A 24,348-nucleotide genomic window follows, 5' to 3' on the forward strand; every position below is an offset into this window, starting at 1 on the left:
AAGACATAGGAACAGCATTAGATCATTCAGCTCATTGAGTCTATTTTAACATTCAATATCAAAGTTGGTCTGATAACCCTCAACTTCAATGTCCTGTCTTTTTTCTATTACATTTAGATGGAATTGAATGGAAATGACAAACCATGATTATTATAATCAACTGAAATGAAATTACCTATTTCAACACACAATTGGATGGCTTCCCACATTTTACTCTTTGTGAACTTTAAATCATCAAAACTCTGCTGCCCATGTCCTAATTCAAAACAAGTTCCATTCAACAATGAAACATGCTAGTTAACCTACATTGGCTGTGGTCAAGCTACAACTTGATTTTAAAGTTCTCATCTTTGTTTCAAATCTCTCCATGGCCTTGTCCCTCCTTTTCTCTATAATCTCCTCAAACTCGACAAACCTCCAAGATATCGCTTCTAATTCCGGCCTCTTGAGCACTTTAATTCATAACTGTTTCCCATTAATGGCTGTGATGTCAATTGCTTTGGCTCAGAGTTCTGGAATTCCTTCCCTATAGCTCTCCTCCTCTCTACTTTGTTTGCCTCTTTTAAAAACCTTCTTATCTGTTTGTCCAAGCTTTTGGTTAACTGACCTAATATCAGCTCATATGGATCATATGTATATTCTGTTTCTCAATGTTCTTTTTATTGAGCTGGCTTGAGATTTTGATTATAATAAAAGTGCAACTTAAATATAAACTGTTGTCACTGTTGGTAGATCTTCTACTTCTATTATTCCGACCTATCCAGTAATACATCCATCTAGAGGACTGATTCCAAGGTTTATTTTTTGTGTTTCCATTGAAGTATTTTGGATGTCAGCATATGCCGCTGGTTGCTTGGCAGTCATCGAGAGGAAGAGGATAGTATTAGAGAGGAAGAGGATGGGGAGGGGAAAGAGAGGGGGCAAAAAAAGAGAAGAGTGAGGAGAGAGAAATAGTTAATGTGCAGCAGAATCTGAACCAGGTGCTGTCAACAAATGAAAGTGGGATAAATCCAGTTCTGGTGAACTTCGTGCCTTTATGTCAAGAGAGTTCAACAACACTCATTTCCATGCATTCACTATAGGACTTCTTAGTGAAACACCATTACAGTGCAATTTTGTAAGAAGCTTGGATAGCTGATTTTTGGCCTTTAATTGCTCAGGCACTGTTGCGGGAGGTGGTTGTTCAACTTATAGTTTTAGGTAAGTTCTGTTAATCTCTCTTACTGCTACAGAATTTATGGCCCAATATATTTTCACTGTACATGAACAAGCTCTTTTCATTATAACTGTAACATCCTTTCATAGAGACAAAGTACAGAACAAAATACAAATAAAATCAAAAATCATTTTATGGAAACAAAGTGAAATTGATACCCACCTGGAATATTCGAGGAATTTCAACAGTTTCTGCCCTGTATACATCACCTTGTGTTACAGGACGTACGTGGAATAATTTGCTGGAATATAAAGACAATTACTTTGAGATACAGGTGCTTCTCAGATTTCATTACTACATGCTTACTGATATGTAATTCAAGACAAAATGATTATAAACCTTTTTAACATTTATTGTTAGATATGCAACATTTTCTTACTTGTACTTATTCGTAAAATTATTTGGAGTTAAAAATTGTCTGAAGAGAAAACCAATCAAAACATTCTTAGTCATGGGATTTAGAAATTAATTGCTAAAGACGACAGGCTGTTACTATATACAGATACTGCAAAACTGTGGAACACATTTTTAATCTTTTGATTAATCATTTGAATCCAACAAAAAAAAGTGTAATAACTAATGATTGAAATTGAAATTTCTAACAGGTCATAGTTATACTGTTTGGTGAAAAAGTACAAGTTCCTTGTTATGTTTTTTACCTCATCAAGATGGTATATAGAAGGCAAACCTGCCTTTGCTGTGCTCAGTGTCGGACTTATCATGCAAATAGAGCTGCATCTTGTTTAATCTCATTTATATAACAGACATTGGTTGTTCTGACAATGTTTTCCAACAGAAAACATGAGGTACAATTTGGAATGGATGGTATTGAGGCAGATTTCACCACTGTCAACCTAAAAAGTAAGTTTCATAGCTTGGCTTTGTTTTCTACTGAAATACATTGAAGCTGGACTCTTTAGCTGGTATTGACAAAATTAGTAGAGTCCAAGTCAGGATGGTGTGCGAACCGGAGGGAACTTGCTGGCGGTGACATTCCTAGGCATTTGCTACCTGCATCCTTATAGTGAGTAAAGTTCACAAATCTGAAAATATTTGTTGAAGGAGCTTTGGCAAGTTGCTGCAGTGCAGCTTGTGAATGATGCTCCGCTTTTACTGTGGGCCAGTGATGAAGTTAGTGAGTCGAGCGTAAAGGAGTGGTTTGTTTTAACAGACTTTGGCTTAACAGACAATCAATTTTTCAATGTATAATTTCAGTTACATCACACTGCAAATTTTTGCTATAAATTCTGTGTTACGATTGAGCCCTCCACAATCACCTGATGAAGGAGCGTCGCTCCGAAAGCTAGTGTGCTTCCAATTAAACCTGTTGGACTATAACCTGGTGTTGTGTGATTTTTAACTTTGTTTTAACCTAGATGGTGTCAAGTTTCTTGAATGTTACTGGAGCTGCACTCATCTAGGAATCCTGGCTAATGCTTTGTAAAGGCTTTGATAAGTCAAGAGAAGAATTGTTTTATGACCTGTGCTTGCACCTAGAGTAATTAAATTATTAGTCCAGAGCCTAAATGGCATTTCTGAACTAAGTGGGTTTTTACAACAATCGTTAAGTTTTATGGTCATCATTTGGGCAGCATGGTGGCTCAGTGGTTAACACTGCCGCCTCACAGTGCCAGGGACCCGGGTTCGATTCCAGCTGCAGACGACTGTCTGTGTGGAGTTTGCACATTCTCCCAGTGTCTGCGTGGGTTTCCTCTGAGTGCTCCTGCTCCCTCCCACAATCCAAAAGATGTGCAGGTCAGGTGAACTGGCCATACTAAAATTGCCAGAGTGTTAGGTGCATTAATCAGATCTAAATATAGAGTAGGGGAATGGATCTGGGTGGGTTAGTCTTTGGAGGGTTGGTGTGGACTTGTTCGGCTGAAGGGCTGTTTCCATACTGTAGGGAATCTAATCTAATCTAAAAACATGTACTAAAATCAACTGAATTTAAATTATATCTGCTGCCAGGTAAAGATTTGAACTCATGTCTTCACAGTGTTAGCTCGAACCCCTGGATGACTTGTCAAGTAACATTTCCTCTTTGCTACCATTTCTCATTATGTGAAACAACAGAAATACCCCTACGAGGATTTGGTTTAATCAGTATCCACTTCACCTCCTAGTCAGGCATTAAGCTTCTAATCAGTTACCTCCAATTTCTAACTTAAACCAGTTTTTATCTAATTGTGTTCCACTTTGGATTCTCTATTTGCTTTGTCTTTTGTCTGCAACATCCTCAGTATTAAAATGGTTATACTTACTCAATATCCAGTACCATAGATGGATTAGACTGCTCTTTATTCAATTCATCATTGTAAAACAGTATTTTTCTGCTGCTGACCACGACATACTTTGATAAAAGAAGAGTTTGGCATTACAATTAAACATTTTGAATAACATTTAATAAAGAAATACAAAAGATTTTTTTAAAAAATCTTCCATTTGTTACTGAATATCCAAGAGGAAAACTCACCATCCTGTTCAGCACAATCTGTTAATCCAAACAAAGTTTCTTACCTGTATGATCAACCTCACAGACAAAAGCTTTGAGGTCTGATTGTCAAGATGAGCTGTTTTTGCTGGTAAAACTTTGAATTCAGTGGGACAAATGAGAGTTTGGACTCAAAAAAGGTAAATCAGAATACTTTCTAAATGGTGTAAAATCGGGAATTATGGAGATACGAACAATTTGGGAATTTAAGTTCACAAAGGAGCACAGGAACAGGAAGCGGCACTTTGTTCTTTTAAACCATCCTGCCATTCCGTGTCAAGTGGCTTAATTTCATGTTTTAGCCCCATTGCCTTTGTTTAGCAAAACAGAGTCAAGTTTCAAATTCTTTCATAGGATACTGGAAAGGCCTGCATTTGTTGCCCATCTCCAATTACTTTTACACTGAGTGGCTATTTCAGAGGGTAGTTAACAATCAACCAGATTTAAGGTAAACCAGAAAAAAGATGGTGGATTTCCTTCCCTAGTGAACCAGATCTATTTTTATGATAATTAATAGTTTTGACATTAGACCAGCTTTTTAACTACAGATTTTATTGAATTCAAATTTCACCATTTGCCAGGGTGAGGTTAAAACACATGTGCCCTGAACATTATCCTGGCCCTCTGGATTGCCAGTCCAGTGACAATACCATCATACAATAGCTTCTCTTGTAGAAATTAGTTTCAAGCTTCTACCGCCTCTCAAAGAGAGGTTTTTCATGGCTTCACTTCTGAAAGGGCCTGCTTCTAATTTTTCAACAATGTTCCCTAGTCTTTGACACCTACATCAGCAGAAATATTTTCTCTCCACTATTCTTTCTGGCCCCTTATAATTTGAAAAACTTTGATATAAATCACTTAATTTTCTAAACTTCCGGAAATATTACTAGTTTGGCTGACCTCTCCTTGTAATTTAATCCATGGAGTCCAGGTATAATAAATCATTAAAAACTATTGGTGGGTACAAAAGTCAATAGAAAAGAGTAATTTCAAGGAAGCTGGAAATTTAAAAGAGAAAAAGATTACTTTGGCTATATGCAGCCTTGCCACGCTTTATCTGGGGTATGACATTCAAATATGGGGAACTAACTTTTTGGAGGTTTATGTTACCTTTTAGAAAGAGGTGCATGACAGGGTCAACACAATGTCTCCTGGAATATTACTAGGCTTGTATTCAGTTCTACTTAAGAGATTGATCAAGGTTTTTAAATTGATGATAGGAGATTGATAAACGACAAACAGACACTATTCCCTTGCTTAAGGTATCACAGTCAAGAAGACACATTCAAAGTTAGAGACAGACATTCAGAAGCAAAATCAAAAAGTAAGTTTTCATACAGAGAATCAAACTCTGCCAAAATGTTTGTGAATACGAAGCCAATTTGAGTTTTCAAGAATAAGATTGATAAATTTTGGTTAGACGTGGATATCAAAGCAGGAATAATCAGATGATGAAATGTCCCACCCTGCTACTTGAAAAATTGGTCAGGCGCATCCCAGCAGTCCCATTTGAAACAGGACTTCCACCCCTCATACTGTCATGGAAGGGCCAACTTTGCATGCAGCTCTGCCCAATGTGATAAGGGCATTCTTGAAGGAGGAACTTCCCCTTCCTGCCCAAGGGCAGAGCAGAGTGACCTGCTGGGTTTGTATCCTGCCATGAACACCACTTATTTGTCATTTAAATGTTTCAACTGTGGTGACAGCAGGAAAACCGCTCTTTACCTTGCCTGCCCATGGAAAATTGCAAAGAGGTCAGGGGCAGCAACAGCCCCTGCCACTGCCGGAAAATGAAGTAACATAAAATTCTGACCCCAGGACATGATGCTAAGGGAGAAAAATTGAATTAAAATTCAGAGCAACTAAGCCTAAATGAATATCACAGCTGGTCCAAATAACTGCATGACTATATTCTCTCATGTTCCCAATTTCAATTTTAAATATATGCTGCTGCCTCGTGTGAATAAGAAATTTTACTTTCTCATGAACATTTGCATATTTATTCTCTTTATATTTTAAACCAGATATTGTTAGCTAGCTACTTAGATCCACACTAAAAACATTTTATCAAAAAGGACATTTTGTCCATGTTAAATGTGCAATTCAACAGTGCATTGTAGATTTCTGAAATTAAAAAAAAACAAGCTTCATACCTGTTTTTTCCATCCATATCTTTTGATGTTTGCCCTGTTTGGTATTGATAACCAGCCCTCCATCCTGGTTTCTAATTTCAAAAATAGGTTGAAATGAATAAAAACAATCCATAAGAAATTCTTTGGGAAAACAGCATCACCACCTTAGGTTTAGTCACATAGAATTACAGAAATGACACAGCTCTCACAATCAGGCTGCTAGTAATATCTCTTCGTCTCCTCCTTAACCTATTAGGATTATGAGATAAAGTCAAGAGGTATTTTAAACATTATTAAAAGTTCTTAAAGTTGAAATCTGGAGTCAAAATTCAAACTGCACACAACAATTTCATCATTTTAAATTTAAGGCTAAGTACAGGCTTGAGTAAACGCTACAGATATTTCTGGTCTGGTGTGCCAGCAATCTGGTCTGATTAACTGGTAATTATCACGGAACCACTTGTGACGCTGGCTGAATACTAACTGGCTGCCGGTTTTCATTTTTTAGAGATGGGATTGGGGGACAGTTTTAGGATGGCAACCTATAACTAGTGGTATGCCACAGGGATCAGTGCTGCGACCAGAATTTTAATGATTTGATGAGGGAAGTGAGTGTTCGATAGCCAAATCTGTGGACCACATTAAAAAAAGGTGGGAAGGCAAATGGTGACAATGAGTCTACAGAGGATATAGACAGATTAAATTAATTGGGCAGGACAAAACTCAGCAGATAGAAAATAATGTTGGAAATGTGAGGTTAAGTACTTTGACAGGAAGCATTGAGGAACTTAATTTTATTTACATGATGAAAGACTGCAGAAAGCTATGGAACAGAGGGAGTCCTCATACATGAGTAATGGAAATCTAGCATCCATGTTCTGTGGCTAATAAGGAAGGTAAATCTAACATTTGCCTTTATTTCAATAGGAATGAAATACAGAAGTAATGAGATTTTGCTAAAATTGCACAAGGTACTAGTCAGACCACAGTGGAATAATGTGAACTATTTCAGACCCCTAACTTAAGGAAATATATTATGGCATTGGAGACAGTCCAGAAGAGGGTCACCAGGCTGATATCAGGTATGATGGAGCTGTCTTATGAGGGGAGATTAAGTCGATCGCACTTGTACTCATTGGAATATCTAAGAATGAAAGGTGCCCTTATTGAAACATACAAGATTCTTGGGAGACTTAGAGTCAGAGATGTACAGTATGGAAACAGACCCTTCGGTCCAACTCAACTATGCCGACCAGATATCCTAAATTAATCTAGTCCTGTTTGCCACCATTTGGCCCATATCCCTCGAAACCCTTTCTATTAATATACCCATCCAGATGCCTTTTACATGTTGTAATTGTACCAGCCTTCACCACTTCCTCTGGCAATTCATTCCTTACACGCACCACCCTCTGTGTGAAAAAGTTGTCCCTTTTGAATCTTTCCCCATACACCCCAAACTATGCCCTTTAGTTCCAAACTCCCCTACCCCAGGGAAAAGACCATGTCTATTTACCCTATCCATCCTCCTCATGATTTTACGAACCTCTATAAGGTCAGCCTCCGACTTGACAGGACAGATGTGGAAAGGTTGTTTACCTTTGTGGGACTGTCTAAAGCCAAAAGGTCATAATGTCAGTATTTAAGACAGATGAGAATTTTTTTCTCTTACAGGGTGGTGGATCCATGAAATTCACAAAGGGCTGTTGAAGCTTAGTCATTAAATATATTCAAGGCTGAGATTGGAAAATTTTTAATCAATTAAGAAAATCAAGGGTTATGTGGAAAAGACAGGAAAGTGGGGCTGAGAATTTAGATCAGCCATTATCTCACTGAATAGGGATATGGGCCAGGTGCTGGTAGGTGGAACTAGATTGGGTTAGGATACCTGGACAAGTTGGACCAAAGGGTCCGTTTCCGTGCTGTACATCTCTATGACTCTACAGAGCAGACTCGATGGGGTGAATGGCCTCTTTTGCTCTGACATCTTATGGTCTTATTTGAAAAATGATCATACTTCAAAAGTACTTCATTGGCTATTAAACACTTTGAGATACTAAAAAAGGGTACATAAAAGGGCGGCACGGTGGCACAGTGGTTAGCACTGCTGCCTCACAGCGCCAGAGACCCGGGTTCAATTCCCGACTCAGGTGACTGACTGAGTGGAGTTTGCACATTCTCCCCGTGTCTGCGTGGGTTTCCTCCAGGTGCTCCGGTTTCCTCCCACTGACCAAAGATGTGCAGGTCAGGTGAATTGGCCATGCTAAATTGCCCGTAGTGTTAGATAAGGGGTAAATGTAGGGGTATGGGTGGGTTGCGCTTCGGCGGGCGGTGTGGACTTGTTGGGCCGAAGGGCCTGTTTCCACACTGTAAGAAATCTGTAAGAAATCTAATCTAAATGAAGTTTTTCTTTTCTTCCTGTTGCAGAGGTCCTCACCTCTATCTGTAATAGAGTAAGGTAATGCCAAACCTTCTTAATTAAGGCATTGTAGAAGCCCAAGTAGTGTGAAGAAACTCTGTACGCTTTTGGTCAATAGTATTATGAACACAGGATATACCGGTAGGTAATGCATATTGCAATAGCTAGTTTAATGAGTTCAGTTCGTAAAGCTAGTTAATTAGCAAGACTGTACCCACACCCCGACCCTGGTTATGTGGATCTGGGTGAAATGTCAGCTCTTGGACATGGAAATGACCCTGTTAGGGAAGCTTGCTTACATTAGTAATGCTCTTTTTATAGCCTAATATCCTAAAGCGGGAAACATTCACGAAAACCTTTGCTCCATAAAGACACATGAGCCCCAGAATGTGATATTCTTCCTGACCAAGGTCAGAGCTATTGGCATTTCAGGGCATTTTTTAGACTTTTCTTGCGGTTTGTGAAAGTAGGCAAGTGGTCTATAATTGTACAGATTGCCTTGATTCCCTGCCATTTTTGGGCCTATTTTTGCCTCTGGATGTTCTTGTCAGAGGTTTTGGGAGCTATCAACACAATGAATGTTCTTACCAGTGAAGCAAGGAACAATACTTCTAGGCTCATTCAACCTTTGTTTCTTGAAGCAAGTTAATATCCCCTTGATTACCATGGAGATGAAAGATTATCAAGAATATGCAGGAATGTAGACTTAAGTTTAATATCAGGTTAGCTATGATCTTACTGAATGGCGGAGCATCCTCCAAGGACCAAGAGACCCTCTTGTTCATATGCATTTTTCGATGTAATAATCTCAAAATTGAAACAAACTGATAACTGCTACAACACATACATAACAAAAACAAATATCCTGTAGGATATTTGTCGCTTAGAACAAAAAATGTATAGAGACCAATAGGTCCAGGGAGCACTTGGGTATACTGGCTTGTAGCCTGGCCTCTTTCTATCTAAGTACATTCCTCACAAAGTTATATCATCCAAGTAGTAAGGACTGAATATGTGGAAGAACCTAAGTCCTATACATGCAAAGGGGTATTTTCATTTTATTCAGCATTATATCAGCATTTGAGAATATGCACTCATTCACAAATAAAGTTGCTAAAAAGAACCAGTTGAAGCAATTTGTGATATTAAAAACAGAACTAAAGAAGAGCCATATCAGACTCAAAACACTTTGTTTCTCTCTCCACAGACTCTGCCAGGCCTGCCGTGTTTCCCCACTAATTTCCATTTTTATTTCAGATTTCTAGAATCTGTAGCACTGCGGAGGGTGTGGCACACTGCTACAACACAGTGTGCTGCTGCCTAGTCTCCTGAACGGGGAGCGGACATTGCAAGTGGTCACTCTGTCAATGCTGTTGAAGTGAAGCAATGGTGGGGAGAGGCTTCAGTAATGCTGCAGTTCCCTTATACACAAATGTATGTCTACTCAGAAACAAACCCTAAGATAGAGAGAGAGAGAGCAAAGCAGGCAGAGCGAGGAAAAAGGAAACTTCAGAAAATTCTGAGTCCCAGAGGAGAGGCACTGAATCCGTTTTCCAAATAATCTACTATCTGAGCGAAATACTGCCTGCCCATCTCGTTCGGATAATCAAGGTTCGTCTGTAATTTGAGAGTGTAAAGCGAGGATAGACATTATTCCTATAAAGAAAACAATTATCTTTCATTTGACATTTCTTATTTTACAAGATGAATAGCAGACTTCCAATTTAAGTGCAATTACTCTTCCTCCCCAAATTAAATTGATGTCAACGTTTTCACTTCATATGTACTTTCAGAAACACTGGGGTGAGTGACACTAACTAAACTATTAATATACATTAAATGCTAATAATTAAGAGTCAAATAATTCCTCTCATTAATCTATTATATGTTGATTAATTAAAACATTTCTTTTTACAATCAATAGTAAGTGCAGTAATATCCATTATTTTAAAAAACTGATAGAATATATACAGACCCTGAAGGACTCTTAAATCAGTTACTTCAATAGCAAATGAGTAGAAATCAAGTCAGAAGGTCGCAAGAGGGCAGAGTTGGAGAATTACAGCTTTTTTTTTGTTTTGTAGAAAGGGAAGATTACATAGATAGTAAAGGTGAAATCAAGATTTTGGTGGCCGTGAAGCCAGTGTAGATTGGTGATTACAGGGAAGATGGGTGAGCAGAACTTTATGGATGTGAAGATATAGGTAAAAACAAGGACTGCAGATGCTGGAAACCAGATTCCAGATGAGAGTGGTGCTAGAAAAGCACAGCAGTTCAGGGAGCATCCGAGGAGCTGCCTGAACTGCTGTGCTTTTCCAGCACCACTCTAATCTAGGATGTGAAGATCTAGGTAGTTGAGTTTTGGATAAGCTGAGGTTTATGAAGTGTCAGCACAGCATAAGTGAGAGCAGGAATGGAAGTTGACAATCATTGTGGTGGAGAGAATATGAAGTCAGGAGCACAATTCAAGGTCAACTAAGATGCTGAGAGTGCAATGGCTCAATAAAGATAGTGACAAAAAAGCTGCAGATGCTGGAATCCAAAGTAGACAGGCAGGAGGCTGGAAGAACACAGCAAGCCAGGCAGCAGAGTTGACATCAGAATTGATGGTGAGTGAAATAACTTTGTTTTGGGGCCAGAATATGTTGTCATTTGTATTCCTAATTTCTACTTGAAAAAATAAACTGTTGAACTTTATTCAAACAAAGATATTATGGAAGTGAGGTACTTGGCCCTCAGTGTATCTGTGTAAATGTGCTTTTCGGTGATGTCACCAAAGTGCAGCATCTATATGAGAAACAGAAGATTATCATAGTTCAGTACACTAAAACACCATATCTAGATTTCAGCAGTCTTTTCTGAACCTTATGTTCAGATTTTTTTCACAAAATATCATTATGACTTTTAGAATATTTCAAAGTTGTGAGAAACACGTTGACAACTGTCGGTATTTCACTTGCGTAAGAGTAAAGCAACAATGATTGCTTATGAAAAAAAAACCATGCCAAGCTGCATTCAATATTTTTACAGTAATGCTATCAAAATTTGAGATTTGAAAGGTTTAAAAGACAGCATCCCATGAACAAGATGAACTCTGAAAACTACAATGGTGGCTCTGCATTACAATAAAAAATAAGGAAATTATAATGTCATGGGAAATTCATAAAATTGCCCTAATTTTACTTTATCATGCTCCATAGAAAATTTGCTGATTTTAATCATACATGATAAAACTTAGAACTATTTTGAAAAATATCTGAATATCAAAGGATTATTGCATTACTTTAAACTTCTTTAGTCATTAACCTTTTCTGAACGTCATGAACATTTCTTAGCCTTGAACATCATTTGAAAATTATGGCAAATGAAAATACTAATGACCGTTTCTTGTTGTGTCTGGGTGTTCCTATTAAATGTTAAAACGTTTTCATGGGTAAATCAATAAATACTGTGGATGGACAAAAAGGAATGCTGTTCTTTAAACATCACACGACTTAATTAGATACAAATAGAGTCAGACATCAAATGTCAGCCAGCATGCAAAAAGTGCAAATAGAACAAGACTTTCAATTTACTCACTGGAAAAAGATAGATAAGATATGTGTTGCAAGAGGAACACCCAACTAGGCACAAAGAATAAAAAGGCATTTCCATGAAAAATTAGAACATTATTTTCTGTCAGAGTTTTAAGAAAAAAACCCTTAAAGTAAATGGATTTTTAATGTACAAACAAATAGTGTGAGCAAGTCAATACCTGAGTAGGAAGGTGTCAGTGCAAACTGTGTATTTGAAATCAAGTATCAATAACAGTAGAATATTTGCCAGCAGAAAAGCAAAAATGGAACAGTATCATAGAGATGATGGCAGATGCGACAATTTTAATTCCTCTTTTGTATCTTTTTTATACAATCATAGAATGGGTACAGAACAGAAGGCGGCAATTCAACTCAATGAGACAGTATCAACTTCCAACAGAGAAATTTACTAGATTCCCATTGTCCTAAAAGTTATTTCTCTTTAAGAGGCCAATAGGCTATTTTCACAGAGCCTCGGAGACTGGGGGGGATACCTTGTACGGGTTTATAAAATCATGAGGGGCATGGATAGGGTAAATTGACAAGGTCTTTTCCCTGGGGTGGGGAAGTCCGAATGTTTAAGGTGACAGGAGAAAGATTTAAAATGGGCCTAATGGGCAACGTTTTCATGCAGAGGGTGGTGTGTGTATGGAATGAGCTTCCAGAGGAAGTGGTGGAAGCTGGTACAATTACAACATTTAAAAGGCATCTGGATGGGTGTATGAATAGGAAGGGGTTGGCCGGATATGGCCAAATTCGAGCAAATGGGACTAAATTTATTTAGGATATCTGGTTGACATGAACGAGTTGGACTAAAGGGTCTGTTTCCATGCTGTATATCTCTATGACTAGTGCTTTCTCTTTTAAAAGCCATAATTGAATCTGTCTCCACCACATTTTAAGGCTGTATTGTCCAAACACCTCATGATTTTGAATACCTCCATCAAAGCTCTTCTACAAAGATTCTTTTCTTTGAGGGGTATGTTATCAGCTTTTCAAACTTATCTACATAACTGAAGTCCCTCTGGCCTGGAACTATTTTGTAAATATTTTCTGCAGCCTTTCTAAAATCTTCACATTTTCCCTAAAATGTAGTGACTAGATTGTACAAATAATCCAGCTGAGGCTAAATCAGTGTATTTTTATGAAGCTTCTTTAATATCCATCCTTTTGTATTGTATGGGTTAGATTTTCAAGTCTCCTAAAAAGCTGAAACTGAGTGCGGGAATTGGAAAAGAATCTGTAAGGCCACAAATTACTCGTTCAAAAACAGCCTCATGCTAACTTCCAGAGGCGAACTGAATTCAGGTTGTGATCTTATAGGTGCATCCTATGATGAAAGGATCACCCTGACAGGGTTAAGGGACATTTGTATTTAATGCTCTGTGTAGTTCTGGTGAGTTAAATGGGTTTTGGTAGCTTGTGGAAAACCACAGACAGGAGTCTTTGGGAACCATAGGGGAAGCCTGCCAAAGTCAGGAACATGCCAACAGATAAGCGTTAAATTTTGTGACATATAAGTATTATGTGATGTTGTTACAAGTTAACTATGTAATTACTGTAGTGACCAGATCAAAGTGCTCTGTCTTGAAAAGGCAAGTTGACTATTATATTCATCAATATTTTTTGTAAGTGTTGAGATGCACAAGAGTAATTTTCCTAATGGAAAAAAGTATAACTGTTATTGCAGTGTGTTGCTCATACTTCATGTATTTTGGACTTTTTTAGTTACACATATTCAAGTATTAACAGCAGTTAAATAGAGGAAGCAGGTCGTGAAACTATTAAAACATTGCTGAGCTAACTGCAACTCAAACAAGCCTGGCTTTATTACATTTAAAAGCTAGCACATGTTTATCTTGCATGATCAGAGTTTTTGATGAAAATGAAACATAAGTAGTTAATGATCCCCTGTTAGACCTCTTAGTGGAATCTGGAAATGTGCAAAGATTGCTACTGCATCCATTAGAAACATAAACTATGCACACGGGTTACAGTTGTGTTGAAGGTAAACATTTATGTTTGAGAAAATTATCCAAAGCTTGCTACATTGTCATAGAAATAGACTGTCAGAAATTTAAAAAATAAGTTTTCCAGGCCGTGGAAGCAGGCAGTTGCACTTTTCCTTTGGTGTTGACAAACACCTTATTGGATTGACAGACCCAACAACAGACTGTTAGTTGTGCCTGCATATTGAGCAGAAAAAGTACAAATGTTATTGTCTACCTTGTGGAATGCAGATTGAGCATAAGCTCAGTTTAGGTTTGGTAAGGGAAAAGGTTTGGGAGGCTTGACTAGTTTGCAGCTAGAGGAAGATATCTCAAGTGGTCTTTATAGAACCTTGTGTAGAAAACAGCAGAGCTTTATTGGAAGCAGTGAAAAGGCATTGGGTGTCTGCTGCAACCAGAACAATGTGCTGAGGATCGACAATCATAACATTTAAATATAAGTTGAAGGGTTGCTTAGCCAAGAAGCTAATGATAATGTCCCTATAACTTATTACTTCAGAGAATAGCTAGAACACTGAAGAGAATTTTTAAAAATTCTACAGGTCTGTGGCATTCCTTGTGAGTTAACCAATAAAGAAGTGAATAAACCTCCAAGATTGATATAATGCATAAGGGATTTCATGTGATAGGATAAACTAAAAGGTAGAATCAAGTTAATGGTGTAAGTAGTTCCAAACTACAGTGTTAAGAGAAAAATGCTTACTTTGTTGAATGCTTCTCATAGACAATAAAGTTTGTTCCTATGTAAAAATGAGAAAGCTTATGGCATGTTCTGTCAGTTCATTATGGCATAGTACTTACAATTTCAAAATTTGCAAAGTTGAATAGTCAAGGCTAAATCTTTGATAGACATCAAAAAATGCAGTGGTCCTTGTGAAAGACATTTAGTCAGATAAATGAATGAGAAAAATTTTAGTGGGAAATGAGCCAAATGCTGACACATGGGACTAGTTCAGTTTCGGAAACCTGGTTGGTATGGATAAGTTGGACTAAAAGGGCCTGTTTCCATAATGTATGATTCTACTGATCTCTGGGGATACTTATTCTGTACATTCCTCCAGTGTGAAAAATAATTATTTACCACTACATTATGCTTTCTATCATTCAGCCAACTTCATAACCATATCGTCATTGTTGCTTTTGTTGCACTCGTGACAACGTTGCTCACAAGCCTGTTATATAATACATTACAACATCTTGTGGAACAGCATGCAGACAACATTACCCTCATTAAAAATCTCAATCAAGCTGGTTAAATACAATTTATCTTTAATATAACTATTACTTAAGTGTCAGTTAATTTTGACCTGAATTGTCATCTCCTATCACAAAGGTTATAATAACTGGCCTGTTATTGGTGTTTTTAGGCTTGCATTCTGCTTTGAACTAAGGAGCAATATTTGCATTTCTTCGGTACTGTGACACCATCCCCTATCTAAGGGGAATTGGAAGAAGGGATTTACTTGATTTCCCCTTTTCTTTTGTCAGCATTCTCAAGTACATTTCATGCTTCAAGCTGGGATGATATTGTTTTAGAACCAAACATTTTCACTTGTGAATGTGTAGAGTTAGCTATAAATATTGTTTAGATCAAATATAGCAGTCAGCTCCACAATAAAGTTCCCTCTTTGTACCCAAAATGTTTGAATGAAATTAGAAAGTGCACTTCTTCATGTGTATATCAAGTTTTTAACTTGTTTCATCAGCAATATTTAGTCCACTAACTTAAAAGTGCGAGATTGTGACAATTTTTTAATATTTGGTACTAATCAGGTTATCAGAATTGTCCAAATTAACTTTATTTGGGATTTGAAAACCACCAGCCAAGGGAGACATTTTTCCTGGTCTGAACCGAAATTGTGGTTCCAGAAATCAAACAATGACATGCTAATCCATTGAACCACCCGATCCTCTTTAACTTGGCCAGTCCATCATCTTCAGCAAGGATAACTTGGGAAAAAAAAAGTGGATAATGGATGGTAATGTTTGCAAGTTTAGAAAAAAATTAACATCTCAGAAAATGTTTAGTTATATTCAGATTCTGTTTTCTTTTTATAGTGAACCTGCTTTTATCATACCATCACAAACTATTCTTCAGTTATTCAAAATACGTTTAAATCAAACAATATGCTTTAGCCAAAATAATTAAGTCTGAGTCAACCTTACCAGCTACATTTCCATCAGAATCCTCAGTCTGTAAACTGGATACACTTGTGCTATCCATACGAAGTTGGAGGTCTTGAAGCTTAGAACGAAGTTGCTCAAGATCACTGTCCTTGCTATCAAGTTGCATTTGGAGCTCTGTACGAAGGTTAGATTCCTCTGCTAATTGCTGTAATATTGAAACAAAATAGTCAAAATAAGAAAAAAATGAGATACCTCAGAATAATAGTAAAAAATTTGTTGATGTCACTATTAATTAAAAACACTTCCTTCAAATACATTTCATTGCCCATGTGCTAAGTCAACTAGCTATTGATGACTTAAGGAGTGACTAAAAGGAACCATAAATCACAATCTCAGAGCTATAAATAATAAAGATCTGCATCATGGCATTATTTACTCCATACTTGCATAGTTCCTGATCACTCATGTCAAAACATAATCTGGAATTACCTGATCAAGTCGCAACACTTTCTGACCACATTCTGGAAGTCTTGCAACGCATTGCTACCTTTACTGGTTTGATGTTGCATTTACTGCAATGTAGTCCACCCTATTTCACTTTTCACTATATACCACCTTCATCTCAAATTCAGGAATGAGACACCAGGAATGCACAGACAAAATGGGTGCTCATTTTGAAATCACTCATTTTGCACTTTTTAAAATCTCTATGATAGAGTTCAAATGTACATAATTGTAATGAAAACTGTCTATGCAAACCTGTCATCAAATTCCTCCCAAGTAGACTGCAGTGCTGCAACTGGAGGAGTGTGTGAATAAAATGTGGATTAATGAAATCAAATTACAAGTGTGCACTGCCAAACTTCTAACAGATCATGGTATCAATATAAAGACAGTCAACATATCTATGTAAAATTTTCTTACTGCCTGCATTTCATTTAGGTCCTTCTGATATTTCACAACCATATGACTGTATTTCTCTCTTTCTTGGTTCAATTCCAGTTGCAATTTTTTGTTTTCCTTTTCTTTTTTCCGGACATCTGCTGTATTTGCTTTCTTTCGATCCACTTTTATATCTTTTCGGTTCATAATCTCAGCAAGTTTATTAACAGCCTGATTGAGGCAAACATACAGAACATGCATGAAAATTAATCAATACAAACTATTCAAAAACTGTATTAGAACATAGCTATGTATAGTTAGTTTAGCATTTTTTTTAGAAACCTACTTGTGTTTTCAGTGTACGTTCTTGGTTAATTATCTTTTCATAATTGATTTTCATGTTATTTAGATCTTCATCCCTCCTCTTCTGTGACTCTAGAAAAAGTTTAAAATAGTGTGCATTATTACTGGACCTTATAGAGTCAGAGTCAGAGTTATACAGCTGTGTGATGAACAAACTTTAAACAAAAAGAGAAGCATCAAAAGAGTTTGTAACACCAAAGGCAGATACTTGCTAGAAAAATCTAAAACCCAAACCCAATGTCCTGTTCTTCAGGACTGAGCATCTTCCTCTGCTTTGAATGCTTATCTATTACAGTTTAAATGATTTACAGCATTTTAATAATTTGTAAATAATAACTATGTATTCAAATAGCTTGGAGTTCAAGATGGTTACCAGACAAATTCTAAGTGTTTTAAATGCCATCTCACGCCATCTTTTTCTCTACTTCCTCTATCAGTCTTGTGCTCACTAACCTACTTTGATTTGATTTGTTATTGTCACATGTACTGAGATACAATAAAAAGAAATGTTAGCATGCTATCCAGACAAATCAAACCTTACATAAGTATATCAGGGTAATAGAACAGATTGCAGAATATAGTGTTACAGATACAGAGAAGGTGCAGAGAAAGATTAACTCTTATAAATGAGAAATCTGTTCAAAAGTCTGATAACAGCAGGAAAAAGCTGTTCTTGAATCTGTTGGTACATGTTTTCAAACTTTTGTATCTTCTGCCCAACAGAAGAGGGTGGAAGAGATTATAACCAGGTTGGGAGGGGTACTTGATTATGTTAGCTGCTTTCATGAGGCAGCAGGAAGTATAAATGGTGTCAACGGAAGAAAGGCTGGTTTTCGTGATGGACTGGCCTATGCTCACAACTGTGCAATCTCTTACGGTCTTGGGCAGAGCAGTTTCCGTACCAAACTGTGATGCATCTGCATTGTATATTTTCTATGGTGCATTTTTAAAAAGTGATGAGAGTCATTGTGAACATGACAAATTTCCTTAGCCTTCTGAGGATGCAGAGGTATTGGTGTGCTTTCTTGACTATAGTGTCAAAGTGGATAGACCAGAACGGATTATTGCTGATATTTACCCCAAGGAAGTCAAAGCTCTCAACTATCTCCACCTCAGCATCACTGATACAGGCAGGGGCTTGTCTTCCACTGCTTCCTAAAATCGATGACCAGCTCCTTTGTTTTGGTAATATTGAGGGACAAAAAGATGCCTTTACAGAATCTCACTAGACTCTCCATCTCTTTGCTGTACTCATGGTTTGGGATCCGACACACTACGATGGTGCCATCAGCAAATTTGTAAATGCAGTTAGAGCTGAATTTGGACACACAGTCACAGGTGTATAAGTACTATAGCAAGGGATTGCTTACGCAGCCTTGCGGGGTACCAGTGACGAAGATTACTGTGGAGGAGGTGTAGTCAGCTATTCTTAACTGATTACTGTCTGCGGGTCAGGAAGTTGAGGATCCAGATGCAAACGAAGGAGCAGAGTCCTAGGTCTCTGAATTTGGAGATGAGATTTATCGGAATTATGTATCGAAGGTGGAGCTAAAGTCAACAATTAGGAGTCTGATGCATGTGTCCTTATTTTCCAGATGGTTCAGGGACGAGTGTAAGGCCTGGGAGACAGTCTCCACCGTGGACCTATTGCGATGGTAGGCAAACTGTAGTGGATCAAAGCAATTTGGGACTGGACTTTAAAATTATCTTCCTTATTTCCAATACCTCCTTGACCTTGCCCTTCTCTGTTTTTGTAATATCCTCAAAACCCACAACCATCAAAACTATCTGCACTCTTCTGATCCTAGCCTTTTGTGCATTCCCAAATATGAGTGTGCCACCATTGTTGACTATGGCTTTCATTCCCTAGGCTACAAGCTCTGAAATTTCTTCCATGCATTTTCTGCTTCTCAACCTCATCTTCTTCTCTAACACTGAAGTCCTTCTTTGACCAAGCTTTTGGCCATCTAACCTAATATCTTGCTGTGTAACTCAGTATCATAATTTTATTTTATAATGCTCCTGTGAATTGCATACTTCATTGTGTTAATGATACAATATAAATAAGTTGTTGTAGCAGCAGTTGATCAGAGTTCTCAAACCATATCATGATAGAACATAGGAAAATAACTCTCTCTCCACTTGCTCTCACATGTATTTAAGAGCAACCCCTCTCCATCTCAACTATGCGAAGGGATGAGAGATCTTCCCTGGCGGAAAGGAGGATGATAATGTCAGGCTTCTCAATGAAAAAGATAAATTATCCTTTTTTATCCACAGATTATCCTCCTAATATTCTGAATGAACTTTTTAAATGGGTTTGAAAATAATGAATTTAAGGAACATGTGATTCTGCAGCAAATGTTACTTGGTGAACTAGAAAGGTTTTGTAAAAAAAGTCAAAAGAACTGTGGATGCTGGAAATCAGAAACAAAGACAAAAACAGAAATCGCCGGAAAATCTCAGCAGGTCTGGCAGCAACTGTGGAGAGAAATCAGAGTTAACATTTTGGGCTCAGTGACTCTTCTTCAGAACTGGAGTTCAAAATGAGGAGGATTTTGTGTTACTATCAATAAGTGGGAGAGAATCAAACAAATCAAGTGAGTTAATTCATGGAAAACATAATGTTTAGATCAATGGAAAAGTTCTTAAGAAATACAATCATCAGTTGGCAGTTTCCCTCATTCTGTTCTTTCAGAAATTGTTTGACATACAATGGTTCCTTATTGTTGGAAATCAGCCATCATTTTGCTTTTTGGTCATGAGATTTTGGTGTTGCTGGCTAGGCCAGCATTTATAGCCCACCCCTAGCAGCTAGAGGACAGTTCTAAGACAACCACATGTCCGTGGATCTGGAGTCACATGCAGGAAAGAATGGTAGATTTCCTTCCCTAAAGGATATTTGTGAACCAGTTGGGTTTTTCACAGCAATTGACAGCAGTTGTATCATTGCCATTGGACTAGCTTTATAATTTCACATTTTATTTCCAAAACTTGAATTCAAATTTCACCATCAGTCACGGTGGACTTTGAACGCATGTCCTCAGAAAATTAGCCTGGCGTTCTGGATTACTAGTCCAATGGTATCATTTCCCCAGTTGCTAAAGGACAGGCTGCTGAACTGATAGATTATAAGAGCAAAAAAGTGTCTCAAAGAATATTGTGTCAAAGAGTTTTTTACGTCCTCTTCCATATACTGATCACCTATATTTTGTCTATCAACCTTATAAGACAATGGATGGTTTTGTTCTGATTTTGACCCATTTGATTTAACACAGATTAGGCAGCCTTGTTTGTGCTACCATATTGATGTTTGCTTTAGCTTTTCATGCCATGCAACCATTTAAGCTTACTGAAAAAAAACTTGCGTTAAATTCTACTCTCCCATTTTAGTTCGCCATTTTCTTTCAAACAAGAGCTACTGGATATTAGTTTCCACATTTTACTGAGTGCCCGTGAAAATTACTAGATCTCTTCTATTCATTTCAGTATCTATATAAATGGCCACCAATCAGAACATGACAGCATAACAAACTACAAGTATGCTGATGAAAAACTAGCATATAGGGGACATCAGAAATAAGGAAGAAAACTACAGAAACTTGGTGGAGAAGTTTGCAAAATGGTGTATTAACAATTCTCTTAAACCTTACAAAAATAAATCAAAAGCACCAGTGATAGTCTTTTAAAATAAAACTGGTCACTAATATCATTCTTGCAAAGATTCACGATGTGGACACTGTAACAGTTATGAGCATATACGTGTAAAACTAAATTATAAATTGAATTGATGGGAATAGTATATAGATGTGGTGCCCAAGGAGCTTACGTAATTAAGTGATCTCAAATATCCTTTTCAGCAGATCCTACGATTATGAAATCGTTCCATTTGGTTGTGATTGACTGTTATCCTTTTTGGATGTCTCACCTGCTACTATTGTCTTAGGATAGCAGATTTTTCAAGGATGCAGAGATTAATGAACCAGACAGGATGGATATTTGATGAGTAAAAAAAAATCTTTGAAATATTTTGATGAAAGCAAAAGAATGCCATGAATAATTAGTTTTAAGGGGGGGATCCTAATTGATGCAGGACAAATTAGTTACTGAACTCATTTATGCCCTTAACAGGACATACATGTATGGACATGAATATGCACTCGGGGTGAGACTTACTGACTGATTATTTTATTGCACTGGTGTAGTTGAATCTGTGAGCTAAAGTGATTTTCATTCGTCTGTTGTATTATTCATTTATGTTATTTTCTTTAAACAAAGGAGCAAAGGACCGAAAATGAATTTCTGTATGGACAATAAAGGGCAATTAAATTTTATTGAATTGAAAGCTAAAGGCTTTGTCATCACCAAGAAGAAGGTGCTGGCGAAGCTGATTGTTCTGAAGGTAGATAAATCATCCAGACCAGAAGGACTACATGCCAGAGTTCTGAAGGAGGTAGCTGAGGAGATATTGGAGGCATTGGAGGTGATCTTTCAGGAATCACTAGAGTCATGAAGAGCCCCACAGGACTGGAAAGTGGATCATTTAATACCTCTGTTTAATAAGGGAGGGTGGTAGAAGACAGGAAAGTATAGACCAATTCGCCTGACTATTGTCATTGGTAAGATTTTAAGAGTCCATTATTAGAGATTGCGGAGAATTTGGAAGTGCACACTAAAATAGGGTTGAGTCAGCACAGCTTCATCAAGAATTATTTGAGGAGGTAATGAGCAAGTTAGACAAAGAAGATCCTGTGGACATGATCCTGTGGACATGATCACAGGATTTCCAGAAAGCCTGTGACTAGGTGCCGCACAGGAAGCTGCTAAATAAGGTAAGAGTCCACGGTTTTAAAGGCAAGGTATTGGCATGGATTGAGGATTTGCTGACTGGCAGAAGGCAGACAGGAAGGAAAAGGAGTCGTTTTCAGGATGGCAGCTGGTGACTAGTGGAGTTCCAACGGAGCCTGTATTGGGACCACAACTATTCATGTTATACATTAACAATCTGGAAGGAACGGAGGGCACTTTGGGTGATGGTAGTGTTGAAGAAGCGAGGAAGCTACAGAAGGACTTGGACAGGCTCAGAGAGCAGGCAAAGAAGTGTTATTGAACTGATAATCTGAAGACTAGGCTTAATGCTCCAGAGGTATGAGTTCAAATTCCAGCATAGTTTGAATACAATGTAGCAAAGCATGAGGTTACACACTTTGGTAGGAAGAAGAGGCGCAGACTATTTTCTAAATAGGGAAAGACTTTGGAAATCAGAAGCACAAAGGGACTGTGGGAGTCCTCGTTCAGGAGTCTCTTAAGGGTAACATGCAGGGTTCAGTTGGCAGTTAGGAAGGCAAATGCAATGTTAGCATTCATTTCAAGAGTACGACTGAGGCTGTATAAGGCTCTAATCAGGCCATTTTTGGAGCTGTCGGCAGTTTTGGGCCCCATATGTATGGAAGAATGTGGAGGCTTTAGAAGCGGGCTGAGGGTGATTAATCTGTGGAACTCATTGCCACACAGAGCTGCGGAGGCCAAGTCATTGAGTGTATTTAAGACAGAGCTAGACTGTTTCTCGATTGGTATGGGAATCAATGGTTATATGGAGAAGGCAGAATATTGGAGTTGAGAAACATATCAATCAGGATCAAATGGTGTAGTGTATTCAACAGGCTGAATGGCCAAACGTTTCTCCTATATCTTATGACCTTACAGTATTAAGCACATCCCAACAGATATTTCCAATTGGTATTACAGGAGATTTAGGAGAAATCATGACTGATATACATTATACTGAATCTCGGAAAGCAAAATGTCAGTCAGTGAAGCATAAGGATGAAACATATGCATTTTATTTTTGGGGGTCTTTAATCAAGTGTAATGTTTAGAAGAAAATATTTTCATTCAAAATTGCATGTCTTTTAAAGTAGTTTCGATTGAGTAAATGTTAATATGGTCTCAAGAGCCAGAGTAGAAGTCAAGAGATTTGGACCACCTGTAATTGTAGAATGATATTAACTCATGGCTACCACTCGATGGTAAAACTTTTCAGTTCATCAAAATATGGTTGCTGGGTATGTTAGGATACTAAGAATGTTATTGAACTGATAATCCGAAGACTAGGCTTAATGTTCCAGAGGTAAGGTTCAAATTCTAGCATAATGTTTGACTTGACCATTGAGTTAAATGGATTAGGTTCAGAACAGTTCTAGCAGTTCAAAATTGGATGGCCATGAGGCATTGCACACCATCAGCAGCAACATAATTGTATTCAACTCTAGTCTGTAACCTCATGAACTTATATATCCCTCATTTTATCACATCAAGATAAGACAATAATAGCAGATAGCTGTGGCCGCTGGAAATTTGAAATACAAACAGAATGTTGGGAATGCTCAGCAGGTGGCAAACATCTGTGGATAGAGGAACAGAGCTAACATTTCAGTTGCTCTCTCTACAGGTGCTGTCTGACCTGCTTCGTATTTCCAGCATTTACCGTTTTCAAGCCAAGGGACCAAACCTGATTCAAAGAGGAAGGCAGGAAAGCATGACCTGTACCAATGTAAAAATGAGTGCAAACTTGAAGAAGCTAGCTCACATGCTATTTCTGCTGCTTAGCTTAAATGCTTTAAAAAGAACTAAGCAAAACCAGAATCAATGGATCAGATCAAAGCTCTGCTTAAACAACTGATGGGAGAGGTCAGTAAGTATCAATGCAAAAATCAGGGCTGAAGCATTTACAATGACCTTTATCCAGAACTGCTGAATGAATGATCCTGAGATACCGACCATCAAAAATGCCAATCTTCAGACAATTCAGTTCACTCCATGTAATACCAAGAAAAGCTGAAAGCAATGGACATTGCAACCTGACAAATGTCAGGTGTAAATGGAAAAACTGTGCTCTGTAACTAGTTGAAACCTTGGACAAACTGTTCAATACTTCAACACGAACATTTCCTGAGGTGTGTAAAAATTGCTCAGTTATGCCCCGCCTATAAATAGCAGGACTATTTTAATCTGGTAAATTACCATCCATCAATCTATTGTTGATCAGAAGCAAACTAATGGAAGATGTGATCAACATTGCCAACCAGCAACAAATTGCTTACTGATGCTCAGTTTGGATTCTGACAGGGCTAC

At 37.7% G+C, this 24,348-nt stretch overlaps 1 protein-coding gene across 1 annotated transcript in view; it reads right to left on the reverse strand.

Annotated features, from left to right (window-relative positions):
* Positions 1–24,348, reverse strand: part of rock1 (Rho-associated, coiled-coil containing protein kinase 1) — a 207,983-nt gene that overhangs the window by 15,465 nt on the left and 168,170 nt on the right. The window contains exons 25-30 of the mRNA XM_043688241.2: positions 17,198–17,286; positions 16,894–17,082; positions 16,009–16,174; positions 5,861–5,931; positions 3,478–3,566; positions 1,379–1,457 (exon numbers count right to left, since the gene is read on the reverse strand). Coding sequence (XP_043544176.2) covers positions 1,379–1,457; positions 3,478–3,566; positions 5,861–5,931; positions 16,009–16,174; positions 16,894–17,082; positions 17,198–17,286 — 683 coding nt within the window. The remainder of the gene's footprint in view (positions 1–1,378; positions 1,458–3,477; positions 3,567–5,860; positions 5,932–16,008; positions 16,175–16,893; positions 17,083–17,197; positions 17,287–24,348) is intronic.

This window comes from Chiloscyllium plagiosum, unplaced genomic scaffold (genome assembly GCF_037043375.1).
Source record: "Chiloscyllium plagiosum isolate Xiang-an unplaced genomic scaffold, Cpla_swu_hap1 HiC_scaffold_4, whole genome shotgun sequence".
In the NCBI taxonomy this organism is placed as follows: Eukaryota; Metazoa; Chordata; class Chondrichthyes; order Orectolobiformes; family Hemiscylliidae; genus Chiloscyllium; species Chiloscyllium plagiosum.